The sequence below is a fragment of the Podarcis tiliguerta genome (genome assembly GCF_965153285.1).
Source record: "Podarcis tiliguerta genome assembly, chromosome: 10".
NCBI lineage: Eukaryota > Metazoa > Chordata > Lepidosauria > Squamata > Lacertidae > Podarcis > Podarcis tiliguerta.
The window spans coordinates 15,623,924-15,645,444 of NC_139543.1; the positions used below are offsets into that span (position 1 = coordinate 15,623,924).

The 21,521-nt window shown below is 44.6% G+C and overlaps 1 protein-coding gene and 1 long non-coding RNA gene across 9 annotated transcripts in view; one reads left to right on the forward strand and one right to left on the reverse strand.

Annotated features, from left to right (window-relative positions):
- LOC310658258 lies at nucleotides 1–10,376 on the forward strand. Its single transcript, XR_014502141.1, has 3 exons — nucleotides 1–122; nucleotides 9,247–9,370; nucleotides 10,340–10,376. It is a non-coding gene; the product is annotated as an uncharacterized lncRNA (long non-coding RNA).
- Nucleotides 5,350–21,521, reverse strand: part of HDAC10 (histone deacetylase 10) — a 23,658-nt gene continuing 7,486 nt past the window's right edge. For 3 of the 8 annotated variants that reach the window (XM_083399713.1, XM_083399714.1, XM_083399715.1), the window contains 15 exons: nucleotides 21,373–21,441; nucleotides 20,007–20,133; nucleotides 19,171–19,236; nucleotides 17,302–17,361; nucleotides 17,066–17,155; nucleotides 16,010–16,116; nucleotides 14,081–14,148; nucleotides 12,226–12,472; nucleotides 11,409–11,499; nucleotides 10,326–10,411; nucleotides 9,530–9,583; nucleotides 8,792–8,873; nucleotides 7,572–7,757; nucleotides 6,303–6,462; nucleotides 5,350–5,711 (listed from right to left, as the gene is read on the reverse strand). In XM_083399713.1, coding sequence (XP_083255839.1) covers nucleotides 5,686–5,711; nucleotides 6,303–6,462; nucleotides 7,572–7,757; nucleotides 8,792–8,873; nucleotides 9,530–9,583; nucleotides 10,326–10,411; nucleotides 11,409–11,499; nucleotides 12,226–12,472; nucleotides 14,081–14,148; nucleotides 16,010–16,116; nucleotides 17,066–17,155; nucleotides 17,302–17,361; nucleotides 19,171–19,236; nucleotides 20,007–20,133; nucleotides 21,373–21,441 — 1,519 coding nt within the window. In that variant the 3' untranslated portion in view covers nucleotides 5,350–5,685. The other 5 variants (XM_083399717.1, XM_083399718.1, XM_083399716.1 and 2 more) reach the window with 4 other exon arrangements.

The following is a 21,521-nucleotide window of genomic DNA, read 5'->3' on the forward strand; positions in this document are numbered from 1 at the left end:
GGATTCTAGAAGGGGGGCACTTGGTGGGGGACCTGAAGCTGGGCTGGGAAGCTCTTCGGGATCAGTAGTCCAGTAATAGGATCAAGTGTGTCCATCAGTGCCCATGAGAAGGAACTCTGAAGGTAGGAGGAGCTCCAAGGCCCAGAGGAGATGAGTGGCATAGAAATACTGTTGTCGTTAATAATAATAATAATAATAATAATAATAATAATAATAATGTTGTTTAGTTGTTTAGACGTGTCCGACTCTTCGTGAGCCCATGGATCAGAGCATGCCAGGCACTCCCCTGTCCTAATAATAATAATAATAATAATAATAATAATAATAATAATAGCATCACCTGTCACTGGTGCATGTGGCTTGGCTCCCTGTCTTGACTTGTCCATAGATGTTGATAGCTTGGCAGGTCCTCAGCTGTGGTCCCCAGAGTATATTTAGTGTTGTGAATAACTGGTTGGTTACAAGTATCCCCCACCCTACTGCCCCAGACTGGTGCTGTGGCGCCTGGACTGAGAGAAGGAGAAGGTGCCGGACATAAAAATGAAACCTTGGAAGTTGTGGTATGTTAATTCCATGGGGAACCCATTCCCCACATGTGCAGGGAGGTTGTGGCGCCGACCTGAGTGAAACGGGGCTGGGTTGGGGGGGAGCAGGCCCATCTTGTCCCAGCCCCTCGCCCTTCCTCCTTCCAAGCCAGGGGTCGGGGCGTCATGTGCCCAGGCAGGAGCAGAGATTGTTGGCAGTCAGTGGTGATGTGGGCATGGGCAGCATGGCAGGAGTGGGAAGGCTGCCTCTGTTGGCTTGCCTTTCCCTGCGCTGCTGCTGAGCTGCTCTGTGCCACGCAGGAGATGGAGGGATGTTGGCTGTGGGGAGGCAGCAGGCTCAGAAAAAGAGCTGAGAAGGCTGTTGGGGTGGGGGGAGATATTGAGGGCGATCTGCCCCAGAAGAAAATCGTTGAGGAGGGCCCATGGGACCCCTGTCCCCGAGAGTGGATGCCTATGTCAGGAGCATACAATGTCCTTCTTCCTTCGCAGGGCCGTGGTTTAGGAAAGGCTCTGGCCAAGCAGCAGCACAGCGGTGCCATGATACAAACCAAAATGTGCAGGTATGCTGTGACTTTCTGTGGTGGGGAAGTGTTTTCCTGTCATCTTGCCAGCTGGAGGAGAAAGGCCTGATTTAGATATTCCTATAGTTTTATAGAGGGACGCGGGTGGCGCCGTGGGTTAAACCACCGAGCCTAGGACTTGCCGATCAGAAGGTCAGCGGTTCGAATCCCCACTACGGGGTGAGCTCCCGTTGCTCGGTCCCTGCTCCTGCCAACCTAGCAGTTCAAAAGCACATCAAAGTGCAAGTAGATAAAGAGGTAATGCTCCGGTGGGAAGGTAAACAGTGTTTCCATGTGCTGCTCTGGTTCGCCAGAAGCGGCTTAGTCATGCTGGCCACATGACCCGGAAGCTGTACACTGGCTCCCTTAGCCAGTAAAGCGAGATGAGCACCGCAACCCCAGAGTCGGCCACAACTGGACCTAATGGTCAGGGTTCCCTTTACCTTTATAGTTTTATGGAGGTTTCTCTGCAGTCCACCTGGCCAGGACAGGGGGTGTGATTTTTTCCCATGCCAACACCGCATCCCAAGGCTGGGCTGGGGCAGTTTAAGGATGGCACGACTGGTGCACTCACACCGGGCACCACGTTGCAGAGGGGGCTAAAACAATGCAGGTGAACAAGAGGGAAGGCTGCCAAATTGTAGGGTCATACAGGGCTCTGTTGACATTTGAGAGCCCAAAGTTGGCCCTTGGTTGGGCACAGTTCCAGATTAAAACCTGTGAGGGCCCCAGGCAGTCAAATTCTCATTGGGTTCCTCTCAAATGATCTCCTGATACGTTTTTTATTTTGCCAACCAACAATATTAATAAACCAATTTTATTACACAAAACAACAGAATTTAATTTGATCTGTTGTCGCAGAGCCCAATGGCTGGTGTCTGCTCTGCCCATTGGGTAATCCAGCTTTGGTTGGGAATGCTTCTGTGGAGATGAACCCCAGAATTCTCTCCCCCCCCCGGTCATTCCTTCCTTCAGACTGAAGCAGAAATGGTGTGTGGAACGGACCAGGGGAAGAAGTGGCTCTCCTTGCCTTCTTAGCCCATAAGAAAGGTAAAGGACCCCTGACAGTTAAGTCCAGTCGTGAATGACTCTGGGGTTGCGGCGCTCATCTCGCTTTACTGGCTGAGGGAGCCAACGTTTGTCCACAGACAGCTTTTCCGGGTAATATGGCCAGCATGACTAAGTCACTTCTGGCGAAACCAGAGCAGCACACGGAAGCGCCGTTTACCTTCCCGCCAGAGCGGTACCTATTTATCTACTTGCACTTTGGGGTGAGCTTTCGAACTGCTAGGTTGGCAGGAGCTAGGACCGAGCAACGGGAGCTCACCCCATCGCGGGGATTCGAACCACCAACGTTCCGATCAGCAAGCCCTAGGCTCAGTGCTTTAGACCACAGTGCCACCTGCGCCCCATATTTTTCTCTAATTTCTGTATCCCATGAAATGTCCTTCCTGAGATTCTAGCCAACCTCAACCGGTGGCCTCAATTACCATAATGAACCTAGGAATAAAATAGATACATATTATTATCTATCTATTTATCTGGAACTCCTCCAACCAATCAGACTAACTGAGCTTCTTTCTTCCTTGGGAGAAAGGCAGGCCAGAAGAAGGGGGGAAAGGCTTAAACTTCAGGCAAGTGGAAATGCCAATTGAGTGCCCTATATTATAGCAATGCTTCCTTCCCGTGTCTCCCACCCTCATGCGCCAGATTGCTGCTAACATGGCTGGGAGCCAGGCACTTGCGGATTCCTCCGTTTGCTTTGCAGGGAGGCAGCCTTTCCCCAAAGTATACCTTGTTCTGGTCAAATCCCTGGAGAGACGCGATGACCCTCAGGTACTGGGGCAGAGGGAACGAAGGGGTCCTTGTGAAACCTGTTTTGGGAGTCCTAGCAACACTCTTGCCACCTGTGGCTTCCAGGAAGTGCTTTTCAGGAGCATTACTCCCTCCAGCCGGGTTGCCTTGCATAACCCTCTCCACCCTCACCTTCTTTGAAAGTCACCTCATCCAAGATGCTCTTGTGGGGCATCCGATTCTCCTTGGCGTCCTTATTCCCGCAAGGAGGCGGCTCCTGCGAGATTGGCAGGGTGATCTTGTTCACTCACCAAGAACCAAGTTTCCCCTGGTTCACAATTGCATGTGTCCATCATTCCTTGACGTTTACAGAAGGCCTGCAACTTTGGCACATCTAACTTGCGTGCATTTAGCTTTATGTTCTTGGCCCAAAAATCTAAAGAATCAAAAAGGGGACAGAAAACAGGCAGGTGTCCAGGAAAAGAGTCATTGGCAATCCCACCCAGTCCTGATCCCCATGTGTTTTGACCCTATGAGATTCTGGTTTGAGGTGCGATCCCCAGAACCTAACCGCCACAAAAGTGGCAGGCTTCCTGTTGAGAGCATCCACCACACGGGGCATTCATAGGCCTCTTCTACCACTTTCACGGTTTTGGCTTCCAACAAGAAATCATGGGAACAGTCCTTTGTCAAGGACCTACCATTCCCGACAGCTCCCATTCCCAGCACCCTGAACACACTACAGGATTTCCAGGATTTTCCATGACAGTGAAAATGGAGAGAGAAGCCTTTCAATATTTGGTGTGGCCAAGACAGCTGAATGTGCGTCTGAGCTGACGTTCTGTCAGTAGTTTTTTCCAGTCACAGCCCATTCTCATACGATGTCCTGCTTCCTCCAGAGGGCGAAGCCTCCAGAGATGAGACTCCAGCTCCAGCTCCCAGGGTGAAGAACCAGAGGACATCCCAGCGGTTCATAGCTGTCATCCCTCGCACCGCTTCCACGCTGCCCCTTCTCCATGCGGGCATGGCTCCTTCCTGGCCCTATTTGGTGCAGAAGCAGCAGCCAAAGTTTCCTCCAATTAAAACAGCATCTCAACTTTTTTCAGAGAGAGAGGAGACTTTAGCTGCTGCTTCTGAGCTAGGCCGACCGGGACGGAGCCGAGACACCCGTACGGAGGCCAAGTGGGGAAAGCTTGTAAGATCAGGTGAGAGGAAATGCCCCCTTCCCAGGTCTCCCACCCTCCTGCCCCAGACTGGTGTTAGCGTGGCTGGGAGCCAGGCGCCTGCTGTCTCTGTTTGTTTTGCAGCAAGGGAAAGACTCAGCTTAGGAGCCGCGCATCCCGGGAGGGACTGGAGCCCAGACTAAGGACTCTTCCCTCACCTCTGAGGGAAGGGGGAAGGAGAGTGGCCTTAGGAAACACACAAGAAAGGCCTGCAGGATCAGGCCAAGGGCTCACCTCATCCAGCCTCCTCTTCTCCCAGAGGCCACCTAGATGCCAGTAGGAAAGCCACAAACAGGATTTGAGCCCAAGAGCCCTCTGTCCACTTGGGACCTCCTGCAATGGCTTTTCTGAAGCACCGTTGTCTCCATCAGGACTTGTAGCCTTTGCCGGCCTTTTCTTCCATTCAGTCACCTATTCTTTTTTTAAAGCCATGCAGTCAGAGATGCTCTTCTGCTGCATCTCCTGGTCATCTGTTGGTTCCTGCCAAAAGGCGGCTCTTGTGAGCTCAGCAGTGGGATCTGCTTTAAGTCCCTGGGGTGGATGTCACAGCTGGATGGGCGGCCGAGGGGACGTTCTGCCCCCTGTGTTAGGTCTGTGACAGTCCTTCCACATCTTCAGCGATTCTTCCCTCGAAGCAGGGCATAGCGTCGAGTTCTCCCCTGCTTCAAAGATACCTTCTTTCTTGAAGGATCTCCTTTGTGCGCCGCTGGGGCTGCTGCCAAAGTCACCATATAAATAGAACAGGTAAGAGGAAGGATTTGATATCCCGCTTTATCACTACCCGAAGGAGTCTCAAAGCAGCTAACATTCTCCTTTCCCTTCCTCCCCCACAACAAACACTCTGTGAGGTGAGTGAGGCTGAGAGACTTCAGAGAAATGCGACTGGCCCAAGGGCACCCAGCAGCTGCATGTGGAGGAGTGGGGAATCGAACCCGGTTCCCCAGATTACGAATCTACAGCTCTTAACCACTACACCACACTGGCTCTCTCCCTGGACAGAGCAGATAGTGTGGCCACAGCAAGCCATGCTCTAGCAACCTCCAAGTTAGATTACTGCAATGCACTCTGTGTGGAATTGTTCGTGAACATAGTTCAACAGCTGCAACTGTTGCAAATGTTAAATCAAACTATGGTTTGGTTCTGGGTAGTGTGGCAGAACTGAGAGAAGCAGTTATGATTTTTTGCTCCAGGAACATCCTTACTCATTCACATTAAGCCATACAGCAGTTTTGTTTAGTGTTACACGCAAACCAAGCCAGTGTGTTTATTGGCATCCTTAGTGTTGGCAAATTTATTTCTTACAACCTGAAGTTAACACAGTCTTGTTTAATTATAGTTTAATTTAAAAAAAGATAGAAAAGTATTTTGTGAAATACATAAATTCCATTTGGAAAAGATAGAAAAGTAAAATGTGAAATGATTCTTGCAGTATCATTCCTGATGCGTAGCTCACTCGTCATTCTTTTTCTCTGCTGATTTTCTAAATAATCTTCATTTCCCCTTTTATTTTGATTCTGGATATGCAGACCAAAAGGGAGAGCCAAAATGATAGCCAAGTAAATTTCATCTTTCAGCCATGGAAACGTTTGCTATATAAGGGAGTGGAAGGAAGGAATCCATCAGATTTTACAGCATAAAGCAACATGAGCTTTTGTAATGGCAGTTGATTCAGGGCCTTGAAAAAGGACAGAGTAGTTAGAAAAACAGTACTAACAACTCAATCCTATGCACTCAGAAGCAAGCCCCATACAGTAGTGCCCCGCAAGACGAATGCCTTGGAAGACGAAAAACTCGCAAGACGAAAGAGTTTTCCGTTTTCTGAGGTGCTTCGCAAGACGGATTTCCCTATGGGCTTGCTTCGCAAGATGAAACGTCTTGCGCCTTTTTTTTTAAAACCGCCAATGCATTCCTATGGGAAACCGTCAATACGCATTGGTGCTTTGCAATACGAAAAAACTCGTAGAACGAAAAAACTCGCAGAACGAATTAATTTTGTCTTGCGGGGCACCACTGTAGTTAGAAAAACAGTACTAACAACTCAATCCTATGCACTCAGAAGCAAGCCCCATATGTTCAACTTGGTTCCCTTCTAGATAAACATGTTTAGGACTGCAGTCTAAATTCAACGTCCATTTTAATTTTACTTTCCTTCTATACTTGATACATACCTTATTACTTGCCTGAACACTGAAGCAATTTCCATTCTTTTTGAAGTTGCTCTCTTAATTCTATTACCCTTTGCACATTCTCCTTCAGATCTGGTGCATACGTTCCAAAGGAAGGTGTAAACTCACTCGTCAGGGGTTTGATTATATCTTGCAAGAGTGTTACCTCAGTTTCCTTTTTTTAAAAAAAAGCCAATAAAACATATTATTCCAATGAATCCATACTGATTTATGGATTACATCCAGGAACTATAACTGGTTCTTTCATTTTTAAGAACATCTTTTGTTCTGCTTGGTTGTTTGATGATTTTATGCTGGCTTCCATGTTTTAATTGCTTCTATTTTGTTGATTTATTGATCTTGTTTTAATGAGGAAGGGATGTCACTCAGTGGTAGGGCACCTGAGTGTACACAGAAGGTTCCAGAATCAATTCTCAGCATGTTCAGACAGGGCTGGGAATGTTCTCTGTCTGATACCCTGAAAAGTTTCTACCAAGCCAGGGATTTCAAAAGATGTGATTGATAAATCAGCATCAGGGGTCATGTGCCTCAAATACAAGTTTAATAGGAGGGTTATGAGAACCACTCTTGATCACTGGTATGGGGATAATGAAAGCTAGATTGTAATTGCTATGCATATGCACATTTTCCAGGGGACCAGAGAATGTAGAAATGTGGAACAAATACAATAGGTAAAAAAAAAAGAAAAAAGGTAAAGGACCCCTGGATGGTTAAGTCCAGTCGAAGGCAACTATGGAGTTGCAGCGCTCATCTCACTTTCAGGCTGAGAGAGCCGGCGTTTGTCCACAGACTGCTTTCCGGGTCATGAGGCCAGCAGGACTAAACTGCTTCTGGCGCAATGGACCACTGTGACGGAAACCAGAGTGCACGGAAACGCCGTTTACCTCCCGGCCACAGCGGTACCTATTTGTCTACTTGCACTGGTGTGCTTTCAAACTGCTAGGCTGTTGTTTCTGGGACAGAGCAAGAGGAGCTCACCCTGTTGTGGGGATTTGAACCGCTGACCTTCTGATCAGCAAGCCCAAAAGGCTCAGAGCATAGTCCTGAAGGATATCACATGCTGGGGGAATTCTTTGATATGAAAATGTAATTTTGCACTGGAATTAGGCTACAAGACTGTGCAACACTTTACAGAATACATGGATGACACAAAATTTAAATGTGGGGAGGCAGAAAATGCAATGTGTTCTCTCCGGTTCTTTCCTCCTAAAAACCCAATATGATATACTTATTTTGTCATTAAGATTAAGAACAACTTTTTACCTGAATCAGAGCAAGAATGTGAGACTGTGCCAAGCCTTGCAGTAAGCGAATAAGCAAGGAAATCCCATTTTGCCCAACATTCTGGTTTGGTCCAAGAATTATAATGGTTAGGTCAGGCTGATAGCTGTATGCAACCGGAAGAATGAGTCCAAGGGCAGGAGAGAAAAAGTTGTTTGTTTCAACACCCTTCAGTTAAAAAATAAAACAAAATTAATACAGTCGTATAGTCACAAACCCAAAGTCGTTCAGTTGGTTTTTGTTTCAAAAAATCAACATTTCCTAACCACTAGGTGCAGGTTTGCATAGTAAGCTCAGTGCAACACATTTGCAAAGTAGGGTTTTTAAGCAATTTATGCTGGAGTTCATCCACCTTCACACAACAAATGTGTTTACAGGACACATATCGATATTTCCTGCAGTCAACAAGTAAAGTGCAGGCTTCATACATGCGTAAACACACAGCCTTAAGAACATATACCGTATTTTTCGCTCTATAAGACACACCCGACCATAAGACGCACCTAGTTTTTAGAGGAGGAAAACAAGAAAAAAATATCTGAATCTTTTATTTCTGTAGAGCCTCTTTTCAAATGCTTCATTTTGCAAGTGAACAGGAGAAGCATTTTAACAGGCATAAGTGCTTGGATTTCATTCTCTCACAGAAACCCCCAGAAGAAAAAATGGGATCATCTGGAGACACAGAGGCACATGGTTTGGGCAGTGATGGAATCCAAGACTGACTGAAGAGGGAAAACAAGAATAATGTTCTCCTGTCTGTTTGTCAAGTTGCTCAGGGGGCTAAACAAGGGCTATCACACAACAACCTCACAACAACCCAGTGAGGTTAAGGTGGCCTTCTCTGCGCAGCGCCTCTCCAGCGAAGCGGGAGGAGAAATGGAGCCCCTTCCGTTTCTCCTCCCACTTTGCTGAAGAGGCGCTGCGCAGAGAGGGAGAGCTGTGCAGCGCCATTTGCTCCATAAGACGCACACACATTTCCCCTTACCTTTTAGGAGGAAAAAAGTGCGTCTTATGGAGCGAAAAATACGGTACACATATTTGCAATCCCTAACTGGCTCGGGGTTCCCAAACACTTGGGTGTCATCAGCCCTTGAAATCAGGGGATATTGCTCAATGTTTAGCTCAGCTTCAAGCTCAGACTCTTGCACCCTCTATAAATCATACTTAGGGAAGAAAAAGAATCTGAAAAATGTTAAGCCTACCTTTTCCCAGTTCACAGTTATATTGTATTTGGTGTCAGATTTCTTCGGCGGCTTAGCACCGATATTAATCAGGAGAACTTTTCTGTGGAACAAAAAGGAGGAGGTAGATTCTACCAGAGTGATGGGAAACCTGTGACACACACACACATTGGCTGTTGTTGGATTCCCAAGCTATGTCAACTCCAGCCAGAATGGTCAGTGCTAAGGGAGGATGGAAGTTACAGTCCAGCAAAACTTGAAGGGCCACAATTTCCCCATTTGTGTCCTACTAGATGCTAAATAGGAATACTTTATGAATTAAAGCAATAAGTAACTGGGCTCTTGTAGGGCTGGTTGAAATCCACATAACAATCCTCACATTTTAGGAAGGGGTCATCTAGAGTCATAGAAAACATGGGAGAAACTGTCTGTAAATAATCATGATAGCCAACTTGTTTGTTCTTTTTCCATTTTAGCAGATATGTTTTCAAAAGATGCTCTAGAAGCCAGTCTAGCAACAGGAGAACCAATTTACAGTTCAACCATAGGCAAGAACACTAAGGAGGAAGTCCTACTGATTCTCATTAGACTTGCTCCCAGGTAAGAATGTGCAGAACAGTAGACCAAGGAAGGAGTCTCTCTCCATCTCTTCAATGTCATTTTTAAAACTTGCCCAAATTGTCATCAGCAATGTAATAGTATTGTCTGTAGTTTGGGCATTTAAACCCACTTAGCAGGGAGTGGGTTTGAAATCCTTACCCATCATCAAAATCAGTTTTCACATCCACGTCACCAACAGACACACACAGGACTCTGCAGAATGACATTAAAGCATTGGAACACACATTAAAATATATGTGGCATTCAAATTAAATTAAATAGATATCATGCACAAAAATACCATGCCAATAAGCTGTACGTAAAAAGAGTGGCATGGCGAGCAGTGCAAGTAAATTTACAAAATATAGCCAGGTAAGTCACTAACAAACAAACAAGCAGGCAGGCAGAAATGATGACTAAAGACCTAGGGAATAAATTGCAAATGGATGATAAAAGGGAGAAAGAAAGAAATTGTGCCTTGTATTCTACATGCATGTGTCCAAGCTCTCTAGTTTACAAAAGAACCATTTTAGGATTGCAGAATCTGGAACTAAAAATATATGCATACATGGAGTGTCACTCAGAATAGTTAATACTTTGCACCTGCATGTGAGAAGCGATAAACATATTTGCACCAGAGCAACGTAACAAGTGTCTCTTCACTCCCTGTGCAGGAGCAAATATGTGTTTTTCGTCACGTCTAATCCTGGGTCCTTCTACCCAATTACACAAACAAACTGAAAATATGCACACAAAATATATTAAGATTTGTTTTCCTAACTGTCAGGAATTATCCCAGTCCCGAAAAAAGGTAGACATTATTGCTCTGTAGCATTGCTGCACTCATTAACAAGAGGTAGCACTAAGCAGTTATATAACTAAAGCGTCTTAAACGTTTTGTAACAACAACTGAACTGCACAGAAAAGCACAGGATGCAAAAGGCTTCTTACTCACTTTTGTACCTTCAGGTTACGGCAGTGTTTTAGAGCGATGGCGGAAGAAAGGGATACTTCAGATGAGACTGCGAGACCATTGGTCACCTAAAGAACAAGGATACAGTGGTCACCTTGGGTTAAGTACTTAATTCGTTCCGAAGGTCTGTCCTTAACCTGAAACTGTTCTTAACCTGAAGCACCACTTTAGCTAATGGGGCCTCCTGCTGTTGCGCCGTAGGAGCATGATTTCTGTTCTCATCCCGAAGCAAAGTTCTTAACCTGAAGCACTATTTCTGGGTTAGCGGAGTCTGTAACCTGAAGCGTATGTAACCCGAGATACCACTGTACTTTTATTTCTATTCTGAAATGCAATCAAGATGTGTTTAAAAGCACAACTAATAAAAAGGTTCCCCTTAAAACAGTCTGTTGAGTATATCTTTGTGCTGCAAAGTAAATGAGACCACGTTCACCATTCGTAGGAGCCAACTCTTAGGGACAGAGGCCCCTTCACCCCACCCCCATACAATATTTGAGGGGGCCCGGCTCCTCCAAAGTTGATGGCATTGCCATTCAAATGGCATGTGTGCGCCATGTTTTGTGATCAATTACGCAAGGCGGGCTTACCTGGCCTCCCAATATTTTATTCAAATTGGCACCCCTGTCACCATTACTAATTGAATTGGTAGTCGTGAACCCAATTTTCTCTGGATTTTCCCCAATGATCAAAATAAGCAAGAAGCTGGAAAACAAATGTAGCTATTGCCTCCTAATAAACAGGATGCTGCAATTTAATGGGGAATGTCTTTCAACAATGCAGATGTTGTAATCTTTATATCATAGCAAGGGGTGATACCCACCTAAGTCTGAGTCTGAGTAATGTTAGCTATCGCCCAAGGTGTATTGAAACATATATGTCATACCAAGATTCAGATTTGTATGCATAAGCTACATATCCCTGTAAAAGCAACACAAGTTAATATACATAATACCTAAAGAACACATCGGGCTCTAGAGGCTTTTAAGCAAAGCCTGGATAGCAACCACTCCAGACTAAAGAAGAATCAGGAACTACAACATGCACAATTGTAACTGTTGATATTACCTCCTTTTTAATGATTTTGTCAAGGACAGCCAACATGTTCAAAAATGAGTTTAAGTCCTTTCCTTCTTTCACAAGATCAGCATCAAGTCCGCTGCAAAAGACGTGTTTTTTGAAAGAGGTCGCAATCTGGGAAAGCTGGAATAACTGTACAATCTGAATAACATGTGAAATTTTTAAATGTGTATCAAGGTGTATAACATGGGTAGGCAAACTAAGGCCCGGGGGCCAGATCTGGCCCAATCGCCTTCTAAATCCAGTCCGCAGATGGTCAGCGTGTTTTTACATGAGTAGAATGTGTCCTTTTATTAAAAATGTATCTCTGGGTTATTTGTGGGGCATAGGAATTCGTTCATTTCCCCCTCCCCCCCCCCACAAGGTCTGAGGGACAGCGGCCAAGACCCCGCTGAAAAAGTCTGCTGACTCCTGGTGTATAATTAACCATCAAAGGTTATGCTGTTGTTCTTCAACAAGGAGCCGTCTTTTACTAAGCATTAGCATCATTTGGCGCATTTTACAAAAACAGAAAATGAAGGCAGAGAGACATGAGGGTAAATGGGAGAAATCCAATCATTTTGTTAGTGCATGGTCTATAATTGTACATTGTTCCTGTTCTCCTAACTCAGTATTAACTGTTTTGACACACTGCATGCCAATATCAGAGAAACTGATAATGAAGTTAGCTGCAGGTGACGCCCCAAAAAAGGATTAGAAATATTCCAAGTGTAGAAAAAAAATTGCTTTGGAATTTGCGTTAACAGGCTGGTATGTGCACCTCAATCTCTCATAAACATACTCTATTCCTGAGAGTATGTCTAACCTGAGAAGGGCCTTGAGTTCTTTCGTATCCTTTTCCTTCTCAATTTGAACAGATGGCGAAAGCAAGCGTGCATTGCTTTCATCAACGGCGACGGTTGTTTTAACATGAGGTCTTGGAAATGAAATATTTTCCATGTGGAGCTCCAGAAACTTGTCTGTTTTGATGGCCTCTTCACTATTTGGTCTTCCAGCTTCTAGTGGGTTTAGGAGTTGTGCCCTGGTACTGAGGTCTTGCAATGGAGCTATATCTGAAAACAACAGAAGACATCTTTGGGCAACACACTATGAAAAGCTTAACTCTTAACAGAAGACAATTCTATGCCAGTGTTTCTCAACCTGTGGGTCCCCAGATGTTGTTGGACTACAACTCCCATCATTCCTAGCCAGCATGACCAGTGGTCAGGGATGATGGGAGCTGTAGTCCAACAACATCTGGGGACTCACAGGCTGAGAACCACTGATCTATGCTGATAACACTGCATATGTTCCCAACTTCTCCATGACTTCCAGAGGTCTTCAAGAATGAACAAGGTTCTGAAATCCAGCCCACAAATGAGGGATAGCCAAGGTGGTACTTTCCAGATGTTGCTGAACTCATATCCTCCTAGATCATTGGCCACACTCGCTGAGGCTGATGGGAATTGGAGTCCAAAAACATCTGGAAAATGCCACCTTTGCCACAGCTCATACTGTGTGTATGACTCTAAATAAATGGAACGGCTCAGCAGAAATCAACAGAGCATTTTTCTAGGAAGGCAATGTTAAAAGTTAGGTATATTTTATTCAGAATCCTGCTCTAGCCTTACCTTTTGTAAACACCGTATAATGTTTAATCATTCAGGAGGGAAAACCTGGAACCACGTGCTACGCTCTACAAGCCAGATGAATTGTTTCTCCTAAACTTAAACATGTTTAGCCCCAATGACTTCAACCCAAGTATACTGGCCAAACATCCCCCTCATTAGACTATCCAGTGTAAACTTGCCATCATTTCATTTGAGTGTTGGGTTGGAAAGTGAGGGGGGGGGACAGACTAAAAATTATCCATGTTCATTCAATCAGTTATATTCCCCCACATACCGTATTTTTCACCCTATAGGACGCACTTTTCCTCCTCCAAAAATGAAGGGGAGATCTGTGTGCTTCCTATGGGGTGAATGCAGGCTTCAGGAAGCTATCCGCAAGCTTTGGGAGCCCGGCACGACTTCCTGCCGTGCTCCCAAGGCTTGCGGACAGCAGCCTGCAGCCCGAAACCCGGGGAGCGCAGAGGAGCGCACCCCGGGCTTCGGGCAGCTCTCAGCAAGCCTTGGGAGCCCGGCGTGACTTCCCGCTGGGCTCCCAAGGCTTGCGGATGGCAGCCTGCGGGCTTTTCAGGGAGGTGGGGGAATTCCCCCATCTCCTAGAAAAGCCAATAGAAGCCACGCAGCCCCTTTAAAGAGCGCGCGGCTTCTGTGGGCTTTTGCGGGAGGTGGGGGAATTCCACCGCCCACAAAATAGCAGCCTGTTCTGGGGGCTGGGGTCGGGGGGAGCTCGGGCTTCCCCTGCCCCAGCCCCATGCCTGGGGGGGGGGAAATAATTTTTTTCTTTATTTCCCTCCCAAAAAAAACCTAGGTGCGCCCTATGGGCCGGTGCGCCCTATAGGGCAAAAAAATTGGTACACAAAATCCCTATCCAGCTATATCAAAGTCTAGCCAAAGTTCCCCCTAAACTGACAGACTAGAGAACTTAGTTGAACTAGAGGCCTAACTGGAGGATTATCTGAACCTGAAAATATGTGTTGCTTTAATACATTCACCGCGTTCATTTTATCAATTTTTCTGCACTTTAGAACAAATTTTAGACAAGTGTGCCATTACCTTCATGCATCAAACACTTCCAGTATGGTTTGTGTACAGCTCTTACATTGTGGATTGATTCTAATGCACTAACAAAGAGACAAAAGAGTGTAGGAAATGCTATCTACAAAATACACACAAAAATGAGTATCAACCCAGTCCCCATATTATTTAAAAGTAAGAATCTGTAAAGATGTTGCATTAGCAAGTTGCAATGACACAGGACAGAAAACAACTTAAAAATTATCGCAGGTTTTGTGGCATGCTAAGGACTAAAAAATATATTTTTGGCATAGCAGAGTCTGGTCCTTCAACTATATTAGTACTCAATAGACCAGGCATAGGCAAACTTGGCCCTCCAGATGTTTTAGGACTACAACTCCTATCATTCCTAGCTAACAGGACCAGTGCTTAGGGATGATGGGAACTGTAGTCTCAAAATATCTGGAGGGCCGAGTTTGCCTATGCCTGCAATAGACTTTATGTGCTTCTTCAACAAACTGACCAAGCAAAATGTTGTCCAGTCACAAAAATAACAGATTTGAATTTCTCACACCAAAAAGCATATTTTTAAGACCCTTCCCTGAAGAAATTTGTAAAAATTAAGTTCAACCCCTAAAAAGGCATGCCTTATTACATTAACTAAAGGGCCTAGAAACTCCAGTCAGTGAAGTGGAGCCCAGTATACCTGAAGGAGCGTCTCCACCCCCATCGTTCTGCCCGGACATTGAGGTCCAGTTCTGAGGGCTTTCTGGCAGTTCCCTCACTCTGAGAAGTGAGGTTACCGGGAATCATGTAGAGGGCTTTCTTGGTAGTGGCGCCTGCCCTGTGGAACGCCCTCCCATCAGATGTCAATGACCTGACTTTTAGAAGACATCTGAAGGCAGCCCTGTTTAGGAAAGTTTTTAATGTTTGATGTTTTATCGTGTTCTTAATAGTCTGTGGTTTATATTGCAAAACTCTCCGTTGTACAGAGCTGGGGGAATCCTGACCATGGACTAGCAAACAAACAAAAAGAAACTATGTAAGTCAGTCGGTAATCAACACATTTTTACATCATGTGTTAAAGGATGGCAGGCATATCCTTCCTTGCCATGCAAGTGTTTTATTATGGCGCATGGAGCCCAGCCCAGATTCCAACACAGTGACAATATACCCAGCTCAGCGACCAACCTCTCCTCTGTAGGTTTGCTAGTTTTCCGCTGTTGACAATTAGGTTTCACTTTTAAAAGTCTCATTAAGTTTAGCTTCTTCATTAAATAAATAGTAAAAGTAAAGGTAAAGGGACCCCTGACCATTAGGTCCAGTCGTGGCCGACTCTGGGGTTGCGTCACTCATCTCGCTTTATTGGCCGAAGGAGCCGGCGTACAGCTTCCGGGTCATGTGGCCAGCATGACTAAGCCGCTTCTAGCGAACCAGAGCAGCGCACGGAAACACCGTTTACCTTCCCGCCGGAGCGGTACCTATTTATCTACTTGCACTTTGACATGCTTTCGAACTGCTAGGTTGGCAGGAGCAGGGACCAAGGAACGGGAGCTCACCCCGTTGCGGGGATTCGAACTGCCAACCTTCTGATCGGCAAGCCCTAGGCTCTGTGGTTTAACCCACAGCGCCACCTGCGTCCCAAATAAATAGTACATACTTCCAAATATACTACCAATGTCTTCCAAAAACAGCAACCTCATGCATGAAGATGGGATACAAGACTTGCTTATTTCAACAGGGAATGACTGAGCAGGGGATTAAAACTTCCTCAGTTAAATGAACTTAAAATGTGCTCCCCGTTTGGCTGAATTCTGCCCACATATGGAGATAATGTTTACACTGGAGTTCTTTTCATGGGTGACCCCATGTTCAGCAACCCCACCCCACATGTGAGTAACTCCTGAGGGGAGTGGTAGTCTTTGATTCCAGGCATGCAGACACATGTGCACAAACCTATACAAATACCTCAAGCATGGCGCCATTTCTCCGGACAAACGTGGCAATGGATCTCCAAGCAAAGTTTTTAGTGTCATACAAACAGATTCAGACAGCGACCTCAGATGATATCCGCCCTAAAATACATTTGAAAATATATACTGAATTTGCCATAGCTCACCATCGCCATCTTGTGTCACATTCTCATATTGCACTTTACAACACACTTGAAACGTTTCATTTGCAGCTGTATAGCTGAGTTCCAGGTGGGGAAAAGCCAGCAAGGCAGGGAGCAGGTCTTCCAGGACTCATGGCCAATATGGGCACAGCCAAAATACAGAAACAGCCTCCCCTCAGAAGGACGTATCCATAGGTCAAAGTATGTTAAAAAACAAACTTGATCACCCAGGAGTTTCTTGACTGTTAATTTTAATTTGGCATATTCCTGGCTCCTTCATTACACATTTTTAGGCACCAGGCAAAATTGTTTCTCTTCAACCAGGTGTTTGGCTGCTTAACAGCCAAACAGTCTATAATCTTTTATATGTCTCTGTGAGAAGGGGTTATTGGTTTGGTTTGGTTTGGTTTGATTATGTATTTTGTCTTTTCATTTTGTATTTTTATGATGTGAACCACCCTGTGATCTTTGGATGAAGGGCAGTATAATTAATTAATAATAAATTCCTGTACAGTGGAACCTCGGGTTAAGTACTTAATTCGTTCTGGAAGTCTGTTCTTAACCTGAAACTGTACTTAACCTGAAGCACCACTTTAGCTAATGGGGCCTCCCACTGCTGCCGTACCGTTGGAGCACGATTTCTGTTCTCATTCTGAAGCAAAGTTCTTAACCTGAAGCACTATTTTTGGGTTAGCGGAGTCTGTAACCTGAAGCGTATGTCATCTGAAGCATATGTAACCCGAGGTACCACTGTATATTGGTTCATTATTGGTTTATTATTGTTTTCTAATGTGTTTTATTACTTTTGTACAACACTTTGCTTATGATTTGTTTGTTCTTGGTACAGAGTGGCAAGTAAGTGCTTTAAACAAATCACACAAAAAAAGCTTGCCGCATTTAAAGTTTACCTCCAGAACCACACACAATTTTCCTTTCGCCAACTGCATTAGGAGATGAGTGAGATGGGCAAAACATTCCGGCGTAGCGCTCATCTGACCCTAAAAAATGAAAAAGAAAGATACAAGCAGCTCATCAAACCAGAAAACCACTTCTGGGAAATTTGCCTGTTCTCGCTCTTATATGAAAAGAGATTTTAACTCTAAAGTCAGGGGGGTGGAAAATATATACGTAGAAGATTACTTACCTCTGGGTCACCAATTCCGGAATCGTAACCAGCAGAGACCAAAACAAGTTCTGGATCAAACTAAGATTTTTTTTTTTAAAAAAAAAACAAAACTGTCAATACATTATAGTGCACTCTGAATGAAGCTATAGAAATCTGCCAGGAATTCATCAATTCAAGCAGATACATTGGCATGCGAGTATCAATGGTCTACTTAAATGGACTGCAAATACTGCTTTCTCATTCTCTATAAATGGTACACATTAACCTGCCTTACACCAAGTTAGACAGTCGTCCATCTCACCCACTCTTCCCGGACCTGATGACCTCCAGATTTTTTGAACTAAAACTCTCATTTTCTGTAGCCAGCATAGCCAAAGGTCAGAGATGAAGAGAGCTGTAGCCCAGGAACATTTGGAGAGTGGTACCATGTTGAACGGGGGACACGGGTGGTGCTGTGGATTAAACCACAGAGCCTAGGACTTGCCGATCAGAAGGTCGGCGGTTCAAATCCCCATGACGGGGTGAGCTCCCATTGCTCGGTCCCTGCTCCTGCCAACCTAGCAGTTCAAAAGCACGTCAATGTGCAAGTAGATAAATAGGTACCGCTCCGGTAAATGGCATTTCTGTGCGCTTCTCTGGTTCACCAGAAGCGGCTTAGTCATACTGGCCACATGACCCGGAAGCTGTCTGTGGACAAACACCGGCTCCCTCGGCCAGTAAAGCGAGATGAGCGTCGCAACTCCAGAGTCGGCCACGACTGGACCTAATGGTCAGGGGTCCCTTTACCTTTACCTTTACCATGTTGAAGAAGGCTGTTCCGCTTGGGCTCGTAGCCTCTGGAGACCCTAGGGACTGAATCTAGACCCTTAAGCATGCAAAGAATTTACCACATACAAATGGCATCTCCACTAAAAGAACGATCATTGTACTCCAAGATGGGTCGCCAGTGGCCGCATTTGGTATTTTGAGAGTGTGTTGTGGGGTGCCAGTCACAAAACAGCTGCTGGGGTGGGGTACAGCATAAAACAAAATGGCTGCCACGTGGAGTGTAGCATAGCCCAAAATGAGAGAGGCCGACCCTCCCTTACGCTTACCAATTGGAAATCAGATATGTCATGCCGGTCCTGATTGTGTAAAATCAATACTGCGTGATCTCCACATACACAGAGGTGCTGTTGTTATCAAACAGGGAGCATTCCTCAGTACCAGGGTGAAAATACAAGATGGCCACCACACAACCACCCTCATTTCACAGAAATCGCTTAGAAGATACCTGCACGTTTTACCTCATAATTTTTTTTCTAGGAGGGCTGGGGACTTTTTTTAAAAATGAAAGCTCAGAGTCTAGGGCATCTGTCCAGGGGCACTGGTGAAAGCCTTCACGGGCATCACGGTGCCCATGGGTACCAGGTTGGCAACCCTTGCTCTAAGCTTCTCTAAAACCATCACCATCTCAAGGCTTCTATTTACTTTCCTAAAAATAGCTGTATATTTCTTTAATCACTCCCTAGTCAATGCAGTTCTATCTGATAACTGCCTTCACCCCTGCGGACCATTTTTCTAGAAGCAACAACATAAAATACCGTATTTTTCCATGTATAAGACTAGAGGTTTTTCCCCTAAAAAATAATGTCAAAAATTAGGGGGCATCTCATACACGGATACATTTCCCCCCATTTTCTTAAATCTGGGTCTCCAAAAATAGGGGGCGTCTTATACACGAGGGCGTCTTATAGACGGAAAAATACGGCAATCACTATTTCCCTATAGCAAAAGATCATTTCTCAAGATGCCACTACCAAGGAATATGTTGAAATGGCTTTTAGATACAATTTCTAATTCATGCAAACGAGATTTACAACATTCAGAATGGGGGAGGAAAGTTACCTCAAAAGCCAATGGAAGCAAGACGTGAAAAAATACGGCTACGTAATCTGCATTGCCCATTCCAATCTGCAAAGGCATTAAAACAGAATGAACAAATCACTTTTAAAACTGTCAAGGCAGTCTAAGATTTCATTAAGATCTCAGGGAACTGATCCAAGGCTTCAAAGAATGAGGCAGAGCTGTGGCTCCTGCCATTCTCAGAAGGATCAATTCCTAAAATTGTACGCTGAGAGGGAAGAATCTTACGTGCCTGTTTAATGCTGGATTGAGTCACAACTGACAACATGTAAATAGAATACAGATGTGAAATTCAGTTACAGGGTTTGGCTGTGTTTGTTACCACTATGATGGAAGCCATGCCAGTACAAAATCAATTAGCATACCTGGGAAATGCTTTTCTCTGCTAATTAGAGATTTCCGCTAACCAAGGGATGTGTACATGGGAAATGAATCTTTTCCTTATTTGTTAAAAAGTTATCAGAACACATGCAACACAGAAAGATTATCTGTGAAACAGTATCATGCAGATCCAGTTATCTGTACAAACTTTGCTATGTTACATATCAGGTTATAAATCCCCTTTCTAATCTGTTATTCATATAATCATTACAAACTCTTATCACCAGTTCCACAACCTTCAGCTTCGAATCACTTTTAACAAACTGGGTTCTACCCATTTTACACCTCTCTTGATACCTTACTATTGCAGTATAAAACATTTTTAAAAACAAATAATCAAGGTAACAATTGAAAAACATTTTTAAACAGAAATTGCACCAGGTGCATGACTTCTAGAGCTTATCGCAGTTGCATTCTTAAGCTATTTTGTGATTTACCTTATTCCAAGGCACATTTATATTGAATCCTTTCCCTTTCCCCTGACCAACTGCATCATAATCAGACTCTCTAAGTGTAGGCCAGTACTGCTGGTGTTCATACCGATGCCAGGAAAAATAGAGGACACTGGAAGCAAGAACAAAACAAGGTTAATTATGCCATTAATGCTCACCTGAAGGTTTTTTCCAGCATGTGCAATCACCAAATTTTTACCTCAAGAGTGAACGTGAAACATGACAACATTACACATTGGCCTAGTCCACATGTCCACTAAGCCAAAGCATGGCTTGGCAGGAATATGTGATTTACAGGAGAGGAGATAGTGAGCATTTTGCCCCTATTCTAGTCATTCTGCTGCCTGACATGTCATCCAAACCTGGCCTCATTGCTTAGCTCTCTCTCCTGACTAGCCATGAGCTGTAACCAGGGTTTGTCCTGTGGTATACAGTTCATGGTTTGTCCAGGAAACCTAAACCACAAATCTGGATTCAGATGACATGAGAAGCCAAACCATTATTATTACAGCAAACAGCCACACCACTCTCTCTCAACTTTGGAAGTTCACCCAGAAAGCTAACAGGTAAATTGGGTTTTGAAGCCGTTGTCCTGAACACAGGCAAACCTGGAAAAGCTCTGAATTATAATTTTTTAATACTCTCTATGGTGCTGTGGGTTAAACCTAGGACTTGCTGATCAGAAGGTCAGCGGTTCGAATCCCCACAACGGGGTGAGCTTCCGTTGCTCGGTCCCTGCTCCTGCCCACCTAGCGGTTCGAAAGCACCTCAAAGTGTAAGTAGATAAATAGGTACCGCTCCAGCGGGAAGGTAAACGGTGTTTCTGTGCACTGCTCTGGTTTGCCAGAAGCAGCTTAGTCATGCTGGCCACATGACCCGGAAGCTGTACGCCGGCTCCCTCGACCAGTAAAGCAAGATGAGCACCTCAACCCCAGAGTCGGCCACAATTGGACCTAATGGTCAGGGTCCCTTTACCTTTACCTTTATGGCCCAATGCAGCTATCCCCAGAAGAATTACAGGATAAACTGGAAGAATGAACTGACATAATAAAAGATGAGCATGAATAATAAAAAATATAGAACATGATGCAAGACACATAGTGATAAAATAGTTATGTTACAACTGAACATCGTTCTAAGTGTGTGTGTGTGTGTGTGTGTGTGTGTAGATTTTACAATGATCAGTTTTAATGATTTATGCATCTTACGGATATCAAAAAGTGCCAAAATAGGTCAGGAACTAACATGTTCTATTAAATATGCTTGATACCCACTTCCAGACTAATTGCAAGAATTTTGAAAGGCATATACAATGTTGTTCCAAATCAGTAAAGACAAGTAAACAACAAACCTTGGATCTTCATTAAATATATATTGAATTCCTTGTCCATGATGCACGTCCCAGTCAACAATGAGAACTCTGCATGAACCAACAATGACAATATTCACTAGAGAAGCTAGAAAACTCTAGGCCAGAAACTAATAAATGTAGAGACCAAT